The sequence below is a fragment of the Eurytemora carolleeae genome, unplaced genomic scaffold (assembly GCF_000591075.1).
Source record: "Eurytemora carolleeae unplaced genomic scaffold, Eaff_2.0 scaffold776, whole genome shotgun sequence".
Classification (NCBI taxonomy): Eukaryota; Metazoa; Arthropoda; class Copepoda; order Calanoida; family Temoridae; genus Eurytemora; species Eurytemora carolleeae.
The window spans coordinates 100,993-111,121 of NW_019396698.1; the positions used below are offsets into that span (position 1 = coordinate 100,993).

The 10,129-nt window shown below is 31.8% G+C and overlaps 1 protein-coding gene across 1 annotated transcript in view; it reads left to right on the forward strand.

Annotated features, from left to right (window-relative positions):
• Positions 1 to 210: 210 nt before the first annotated feature.
• Positions 211 to 10,129, forward strand: part of LOC111707527 (potassium voltage-gated channel protein Shab) — a 21,351-nt gene continuing 11,432 nt past the window's right edge. Inside the window, exons 1-11 of the mRNA XM_023480641.1 lie at positions 211 to 327; positions 901 to 1,002; positions 1,498 to 1,579; positions 2,133 to 2,204; positions 2,902 to 2,952; positions 4,264 to 4,354; positions 4,691 to 4,761; positions 6,481 to 6,512; positions 6,926 to 6,981; positions 7,530 to 7,598; positions 8,331 to 8,462. Of these exons, the coding sequence (XP_023336409.1) occupies positions 1,502 to 1,579; positions 2,133 to 2,204; positions 2,902 to 2,952; positions 4,264 to 4,354; positions 4,691 to 4,761; positions 6,481 to 6,512; positions 6,926 to 6,981; positions 7,530 to 7,598; positions 8,331 to 8,462 (652 nt within the window). The 5' untranslated portion in view covers positions 211 to 327; positions 901 to 1,002; positions 1,498 to 1,501. The remainder of the gene's footprint in view (positions 328 to 900; positions 1,003 to 1,497; positions 1,580 to 2,132; positions 2,205 to 2,901; positions 2,953 to 4,263; positions 4,355 to 4,690; positions 4,762 to 6,480; positions 6,513 to 6,925; positions 6,982 to 7,529; positions 7,599 to 8,330; positions 8,463 to 10,129) is intronic.

A 10,129-nucleotide genomic window follows, 5' to 3' on the forward strand; every position in this document is an offset into this window, starting at 1 on the left:
ATGAACTAGGAATATGTAGTAGTTAACATTCCTTAACATCATTTACTCCTACTCCTACTCCTACTCCTACTCCTACTCCTACTCCTACTCCTACTCCTACTCCTACTCCTACTCCTACTTCTACTCCTACTCCTACTCCTACTCCTACTTCTACTCCTACTCCTACTCCTACTCCTACTCCTACTCCTACTCCTACTCCTACTCCTACTCCTACTACTACTACTACTCCTACTACTACTCCTACTCCTACTCCTACTCTAGGTTGAATGTAAGTGGACGGATATTTCATGTAAGTTGGAAACTTCTGTTATCTTTACCCAGCTCCAGGCAAACCCATCGTTCTTAATACTTTTATACAATGAGACCCATTGAACAGTGGATTCGGAAGACGACTGTCAGACTCATTTTATGAATTTTAAGTAGTCATTGCACCAGAAACACAGCAATGGTGTAGTATCAATACACAGACCCCTTTAAAGGAATTAAGTTTTTGCCACAACCCCAAATTTTCTAATCATTTTCCATCGGGTTGCATAGTTATATGGATCTGAAAATCAGAGTTTGTTGCAAAGACTCTTCTTTACAACAACCACTAATATACACGCACATAAGATTGTTTCATAATTTATTTGCGACAAACTTTAACTTATTCAAGTTGACACTTAATCCAGATTAGGATCAATAATTAGGACGTTTTTGCACCTCTATATATATATATATATATATATATATATATATATATATTTGCGTAAACTGTATGCTTCGTAAACTCTTTGACAGGTAATCTAACTTCATAATTTCAATCTATTTTTTATTATTTTGTAATTTCAATTTGCTTTGGAATTATAATTTACAAGATTAAAAATGTAATGAATATAAGAACGATGAAACGGGTTCAAGGTTGGGACGGTTAGCTCTCTGCACCAACCTGAGTCAGGTTCTAGCTCTCTGTGATAAATATGAACCCCGGAGAAATGAATTCTTCTTCAACTATAGATACAGGAATACAATGATAATAATTTTTAATTAAAAAAAAACGACATTTAAAGGGACAATTTACAACTTTTGAGAGTTCTCCTTTAACATATTGAAAACCCAACAAAGATACATAAAAGAGACAATTGTAAATCGTTGAATGAAAAGTCATTTAAAGGGAATTTAATGTGACCCTCCAGACAAGTATGACATGCACGATTCACAACAGTACCCTTAAAACCTTTAACTGATCAAGAAATCAGATATCAATATTTATAATCTTGAAAACTGTTTATTTTCAATTGTGGTTTCTCTACAATAGTGATTGAACAGTTCTACTCCAGGAAAACATAAAGGAAGTTTGAAAATGGAATAGGAAACAAACAATATCTTGCAACTTATTGATCAGATAAATGTTTCAAGGATAACGTTGTGCCACGGTCTTTATCTTCTTTGCATGGAGAAACATTTTGTAGTTTTTTAAAACAAAATTGACGATTAAATATTTTTGTATTTGTATAGTAATATGCTGGATATATTAACCTACTATAGAACAGGAAGCCTACACATTTCAGGGGATTGCTGTGTCGTTGCATTTGTACAGGTAGTATACTCATATGTACTGTACAGCGAGGAAGGGAAAGAAAGTCAAATAATTCCTGCATCCGAGCCTCATTTTTTTCATTTCCTCATCCGAGCCACTTCCAAATATGCATCCTTGTAATCTTGTTTTTTTTAGAATTCTTAAGATTGTGACTTTTTTATAAAATATTCCATCCCCAATCTTTTTTTCAATTTCTCAATTATTCCTCTCTAATATTTAAAGTGAATAGTACTAAAATAAATGATTTTTAAATATCCCTTTTACCTAATATATCTCAGAAAAATGTGCAAGAAACTGTGAATACTACTTTTTGAATAAAAGTGTTTCTCAAGTTGCTTTATAGTGCTGTAAACTTGAGGCAAATATCAACTGTGAAGGAAAAATACTTTTATTGACATTTTACAGAGAAAAATTCGAGCTAATGTTCTAAGTGTTAATCCCCCCCTGGCCCTCCTCCTTCTTCCTGGGATTTTATAACAAAGACAGAAGACGCCATAAGCGTCAAAAGACATTCACTTGTAGTAAAACTACTCAGCATCAAATCAATATTTAGGATTTAAGTTATTGGGGATTTTCTGAAAATAATCTTGAGTCCTGTTGTTTCAAGAGATATATGGATACCAAGGTTAGTTTCAAGAGATATATGGATACCAAGGTTAGTTTCAAGAGATGGATACTAAGGTTAGTTTCAAGAGATATATGGATACTAAGGTTAATTTCAAGAGATATGTGGATAATAAGGTTAATTTCAAGAGATATGTGGATACTAAGATTAGTTTCCAGAGATATATAGATACTAAGGTTAGTTTCAAGAGATATGTGGATAATAAGGTTAATTTCAAGAGATATGTGGATACTAACATTGTTTTCAAGAGATATGTGGATACTAAGGTTAGGTTCAAGAGATATGTAGATACTAAGATTGGTTTTCAGAGATATGTGATACTAAGGTTAGTTTTAAAAGATATGTGGATACTAAGGTTAGTTTCAAGAGAAATGTGGATACTAAAATTGGTTTCTAGAGATATATGAATACTAAGATTAGTTTCGAGATATATATGGATTGGATACTAAAATTATATTCAAGAGATATATGGATTGGATACTAAGGTTATATTCAAGAGATATATGGATACTAAAGTAAGTTTAAAGAGATTTTTAGATAGTAATAAAAAATCTGTAATCAGTTATTGCTGCCCAGAGACAAAAAAAAAATATTTTTGTTTTTGTTCAGTATTCTGTATAAATCAGAAATCTGCAACTTTTTACTCTATTATTTTTAAATATTTAAATATTTGATCACTAATTGATTAATTGATCAGGAGAACCTGGACTGGGATACCCAGAATACAGCCGGGGATGTAGAAATCGAGGTAATCAATAAATCAATTTAAATTCCTTTTAGTAAATATTTGACCAGATATACTAGTTTCGATTTAAAAATGGTATATAGACAAATATAACATGCTTTAAGGTTTTGTCGACTTAATACAAAGTACCCCCCCCCCCTCTTATTAAAAGGGATGCAAGGGCGATTCACAAGGGTACCCTTTACACCTTAATGAGGAAGATATAAATGTTTTTCTGTCTGAAAAAGGGACTAAAATTGGAAAAACTCAATGTTTGTTTCTGCTATCGATCGGGCCCAAATTTTGTGTGGGACTTCATATGCTCCCAGGGAAGGTTTGTAGGTGATCAAATTTTTCAATAATTTGCCTCCAACAAAATAAAAATAAAAATTTATTTGTTAAAAAAATGAATATCTAATTCATACTTAATCAGACAAAGCTTTTGAAGGTACCATTGTAAATCGGGCATTGTCATCTTTGCAAGGAGAGTCACTTGAAATTACGCATACAGTCCCTTTGAGCACCATTTTACAATTACATCACCAATTAATTGATGTTAGAAATAAAAAATATGTTTACGATAAATTTAACGCTTTGTATATATCTATTGAACCTATTTTTACCATTAAATGTAGTTATTTCGAATTTACTGTTTTGTACTTTTTATACACTTATTGTACTTTTTATACACTTATTGTACTTTTTATACACTTATTGTACTTTTGATACACTTATTGTACTTTTTGTACACTTTTGTACTTTTTATACACTTATTGTACTTTTTATTCACTTATTGTACTTTTTATATACTTGTTGTACTTTTTATACACTTATTGTACTTTTTATACACTTATTGTACTTTTTTATACACTTATTGTACTTTTTATACACTTATTGTACTTTTTTTACACTTATTGTACTTTTTATAGACTTATTGTACTTTTTATAGACTTATTGTACTTTGTATACACGATTCAATAAAAAAAATTGAGTTTATATCTAAGCACAAAGATTTTCTTACCTCTAGTCTTGTACAGCGAGAACTATAAAACTGTGGAATAGGAAGACGACTGTTAGCCCTGAGTTATGACTTTAAATATATCAAAAACATAAAACTAGGAATACGACATTTAAGCAATCTTAGATGTATTAAATGTTTTTTAAAAGCATACAGGTTTACCAGTCGCTTGAAAAAGTAAAATGGGTATTTGAAATTCATTGGAATATTCTAAATCATAACTTGTGTCTACAAGTCGTCTTCCTATGGTTTTATGGGTCTCCCTGTACGCAGACCTATTTCACTTAGTAAGTACCATTGTATAATTTGATTTTTAGATTTTCCCTCCAGGACCTCGAGGCAGGGTTCAGAAAGTACTTTGGGATCTATTTGAACATCCTCATACATCCATGTCAGCTAGAGTCATAGGAATAGATTCAATATCTTCAACTAACATTTTTTAAAATTTTGCTTAAGATGTCGAAAAAATTTATTAATTTCTTCTCCTCGAAAAAAAATCTAATTATTATTGTATCTTTTAAATATATTTCCTTTTTTCAAATTTAAATTGTTCTGATGAACTCTTTCGAGTAGGGAGGTAAAAAAATATTGTACTCTAGAGGGTTATCATAACCTTACTCTGAAAAATGCCCAGTAAACCAATAAAAAAATCTGAGTTAGTTCTTGGAAGAAAAATAATTGAAAAATATAAAAAAAGAAAATTTTTTTTTTTTAATGAAAGTCAAGAATCTTTTTGTCTTTCAGGAATTGTATCAGTGACCTGCATATTCATTTCTACCGTGATATTAACTTTAGAAACACTTCCTTACTTCCAGGTACTTACTTCCTCCAGGTACTTACTTCCTCCAGGTACTTACATTCTCCTGGTACTTTCTTCCTCCATGTACTTACTTCCTCCAGGTACTTACATTCTCCAGGTACTTACTTCCTCCAGGTACTTTCTTCCTCCAGGTACTTACATCCTCCAGGTACTTACTTGCTCCAGGTACTTGCTTCCTCCAGGTACTTACTTCCTCCAGGTATTTGCTTCCTCCAGGTACTTATACTTCCTCCAGATACTTACTTCCTCCAGGTACTTACTTCCTCCAGGTACTTACTTCCTTCAGGTACTTACATCCTCCAGGTACTTACTTCCTTCAGGTACTTACTTCCTCCAGGTACTTACATCCTCCAGGTACTTACTTCCTCCAGGTACTTACTTCCTCCAGGTACTTACTTCCTCCAGGTACTTATACTTCCTCCAGGTACTTACTTCCTCCAGGTACTTACTTCCTTTAGGTACTTACTTCCTCCAGGTACTTCCATTATCCAGGTACTTACATCCTCCAAGTACTTACTTCTTTCAGGTACTTTATTCTTTCCGGCACTTACTTCTTCTAGGTACTAACTTCCTCCAGGTACTTACTTCTTCCAGGCACTTACTTCCTCCAGGTACTTACTTCCTCCAGGTACTTACTTCCTCCAGGTACTTACTTCCTCCAGGTACTTACTTCCTCCAGGTACTTACTTCCTCCAGGTACTTACTTCCTCCAGGTACTTACTTCCTCCAGGTACTTACTTCCTCCAGGTACTTACTTCCTCGAGGTACTTACTTCCTCCAGGTACTTACATTCTCCAGGTACATACTTCCTCCAGGTACTTACTTCCTTCAAGCACTTACTACTTCCAGGTACTTATTTCTTCTAAAAACCCACTTTTTATTAATGATTAAATTAATTAAAATGGAGAATGAAACATTAAAATAAATGATATAATCTTGTGTGCAGTTAATACTAAATAAAAGAAAATCCTAATTCAACGATCTTGACCTGTTTTAAGACAATGTGAAAACATTAATGAGACTACAGCGGTTAGTAAACTATGTATGTTGTACATTTGGATACAATAAAGAATTAGTTCCTGTCTATAACAATTTGAAAAATAATGATAAATCTCGACGATTTAGCAACAAAAAGTTTAGTTCTAAAATTGAAATTGGTGTTTGGAAAATTTGTGAAAATAGGCGTTCATAAAGGAATTGAGTCATTGCCACAAACTACGATTTTCTACTCCATATATCTTTGCACCCAATTATTTCATAGATATTTAAACTATATATTCTGTTAGATTAAATAACCTAAGTTTGAAATATCAAAGGTTTACACCGTCAAGTTGCAAAGATATAGTGATTAGAAAATTTGAGTTTGTGACAAAGACTCAATTCCTTTGTTCGGATTTCATGTAAAGTTGGATTCTCTTAAAAGTCTAAATAATTGCCTCAAACTCTAATTTGCATATGTTTATATATCTTTGCAACCTGATTAAACAAGTTTTTAACAAATGAAACTATGAATTCTGCAGTAGCTCAAGTAGTCAAAAAAGGATTGAAAATGTTGATTCAAGACTACTATTCAGTTCCTTTACAAATTATGCAGTTCCGCTATTAAAGGAAAGTAATAATGTTACTGAAAGAGATCATATTAAAGCATGTTTCAATCGGAAAAAAACTTTTCTTCTAATTTTTTTTGTATCTTTTAATATGAATAAATGTTTAGGAACATGAGGACCAGACTTTAGGAGAATTTAGGAAATCATTCAACAGTCGGATAATTTGACGTGAAAATAAATATTTTACTTAGTTTAATTGGTTTCAATTTTCAACTTATCAGAATATTTTTATCAATTAAGAAATAGGAAAAAATCCTTCATTTAACATAATTCTTCGATTAGTTTAATTCATAGAAAAAAAATGAGAAAATTTTCCTGAAGGAAAGAATTACTTGTTTCACAATTAAATATGTATAACTCTATATCTTTGTAATCTGATGGTGTATACCTTTGATATTTCAAATATTTACTATTTGATCTGACAGAATTTAAAGTTCAAAATATCAAAGGGCATCGAAATCATGTTACAAAGATATAAGGATAAGATAATTGAATTCTGAGGCAAGTAATCAGTCCTTTTGTTTTAATCTGTGACGGCTTGAATGTTATTAGTGTATTTGCAATGATCGAGGCAGTTTATATGTCCTGGTTCACATTAGAATTCCTAGGCAAGGAATTAAACATCCCATTTTTAATTCAACTAAAGCATTGAAATTACACTGTGGGTTCAATACATTGTAAAAGACATGTATCTAACAGATAAACAAAAATTAACAATTTTAAGGATTTTAATCTGCAGTGTTGAAACTTGTCTTAAAATCAACTATGTTTAAGATTCTAAGATCAATAGATAATACAAAATTTCCAACTTTCACCTTTATAGTTTTTTTAACCCTGAAAGTTTAAAGAATAACTCTGCATGAAATATTATTGATTTCAGAACTATTTTTTCAGTTATTTTATTAGACTTGTTGAATTTGTAAAGCCTTGCAATAGTCTACTTGAGGGGTTATATATTATGTTTTGAAGAGATCAATAACCAAGTTATTAAAATATAAATAATATATTTGATATCTATGAATGCATTTTTAATAGATTGTTCACATATTTGAAGAATAGATGATTCTATAATGATCAAAATTGCCCCCCCCCCCCGCATCACCAAAATACATGATCAAAACTCTTTAAGTTGGGCTGAGACTAAATCCTTCCTTAGTTAGACTTGTCTGCTGTCCGAGTAAAGTTGATTTTTTAAAGAAAACAATGAATTGGATTGATCTGCTAGGTTAGACAATATTATTCATTTTTTATGGTTGTTTTATTTTTATTTTTATCCATTTTTATTCCTTTTTATCAAAGTTTCAAATCTCTTTATCTTTGCAACCAGAAAGTGTAAACTTTGAAATTTCAATGATTGACTACGATATCGGTTTGCAAAGATAAAGGATTTAAAAATCCTGAGTTTGTGGCAATATCACTCTGATTTTCTAATCCCGAAAACTTTGCAATCTGATGTCGTAGACCTTTTCTATTTCAAACAATGAAAGCTGTTAGATCAAAAGGTCAAATTTGAAATATCCAAGGTTAGAACATTGTAGTGTTCGATTCATTTTTAAAAGTTTTTTTCAAACTCTTTTATTTAATTGCAGTTTCTAGAAACCGAAGTTTTTAAATGAAGAAAGCTATCATTCATTCTTTTATCAAAGTTTCATTATTTTATTTTTGTAAAATCTGTAAAGATTTCAAAATAATACTTTAAACTTTTTAGAAACTTATAAAATCCTCATGTTGGGAGTAATCCAGCCTTGGTCAATACTATATAAACAGTTCTTAAAGTTTTCATTTGACAAAATTCTTTAACAAATGCGAATAAGGCCATAATTTTATCTTGTTCTTGTTCATAGCTGGAAACTTTTAATAACTGAATTAGTTTAACTCATTACGTTCATTCAATATTTTCATATTCGAGCTCGGAAATTTTGGATTGCTAATTTTTCTGAATAATATTGTTGTCCAGCAATAATCCCTTACTACGTGACGGTTGGTCTGCAGAGCTACGGAGTCCTGGATCAGGTTGAGGATCAGGGTCTCCAGCTAGGGGTCGGAGAAGGGGAGGAGGAGCTGCATCCTGGGACGGATCCAGGAAATGGTCTGGATATATTGATATTTAACCCTTTTGTGTAGAAACTAAGAAAACCCCTTTTTAAATGCTCTATTTTTAACTAGATTAGAGTTAAGCTTAAAGTTCTGCATGCCAAAAATATGCCAATAATCAAATTTTTAATTACTTATTTGATTTTTGCATGCATTTAATGTATATAACGTTTCGCAACCCTTTGTGTATACTCTATCACTAACAAAATTTTAAACATTAATACACCAAAATAAAACCCTACTCTAATTTTACAATAAATAAAAATAAATAAGGAATGAAAAAAAACCTCAGATAAATCTCAGGATAATCTTGTGAATATCTCAGATATATCTCAGGATAATCTTGTAAATATCTCAGATATATCTCAGGATAATCTTGTGAATATCTCAGATATATCTCAGGATAATCTTGTAAATATCTGAGATCTCAGGATGATCTTGTAAATATCTCAGATCTCAGAATAATCTTGTAAATATCTCAGATCTCAGGACAATCTTGTAAATATCTCAGATCACAGGATAATCTTGTAACTATCTCAGAATGATTTCGCCATGTTCTAGAAAGTTTCTCTAAGATCGGAAAAGATTAGTTAAGAATGCTGTCACCTGCAGCTGTAGATGGGATAACGGAATTTTTCTGTTAAAATGCAAAATGATTTTTCTTCGCAATGAGGAAGGATAAGTACTTTAGTAAGGGGAAGGATAAGTAAGATTTAGTAAGGAGCGTGTGTGGTTTAGAGATGGTTTCGGGACGGTTTGAGGACGGTTTGAGGACGGTTAAGGCATTTTAGGGATGGTTATTGGTCAGGGTGATTTAGGGACGGTCAGGACGGTTTAGGGACGATTAGGACGGTTTAGGGAAGGTTTAGTGCCGGTTGAACTGCAGTTGAACTCTGTGACGTGAAATAGGGCATAGTTACTGACTAAAGATACAGCTTAGAAATATGAAACCTTTCCCCGTCAGAAATACTTTGACTCAGGCATTACTAGATTTATTATTTCAGCGGAGAGCCATGGGGGGGGGGGGGCAGAAGGACGGGGGTAGATCAATTAATGAAACGGTCAATGGTTTTTACGGCTTTATTCAAGAAAGTTGTAAAACAATTTTTAAAAAAAACTAAAATATTTTCCTTTAATGACGTCATAACTACTAACATAAGTGTAGTTACGTAATTGGAATGAAGTTTGAATTTACAACGATTTATATAAAAATACATAATTCAAACCGTTAGGATAATCTCAACCTTGATCTTGATCAATTTTACTCCTAGTTCCATCTAATAAACCATCTTACTCCTAGTTCCATCTAATAAAACATTTTACTCCTAGTTCCATCTAATAAAACATTTTACTCCTAGTTCCAACTTATAAAACATTTAATTACATAAACCAAACTCTGTCATCAAAGTACTTGTTTTTTTTACGATGCAAAGTTTGAGAGGGAAAGTATTTTTGGTTTCAAATGTACAAAGTACACACAGAGACCTTTAAAACGTTTAAAACAATTAAAACATAAATTTTTCACTTCAATTTTAAATCTCCGAAAATGTTTGAACCCTGAAAAAAATCTGTTATTCTTTTATTGTTATTTTTATTCAATTTCCGGGTTATCTTTAAAAGGTTTTTTGATCTGGATATTAAGAGTGGGGAGGGGGGGGGGGG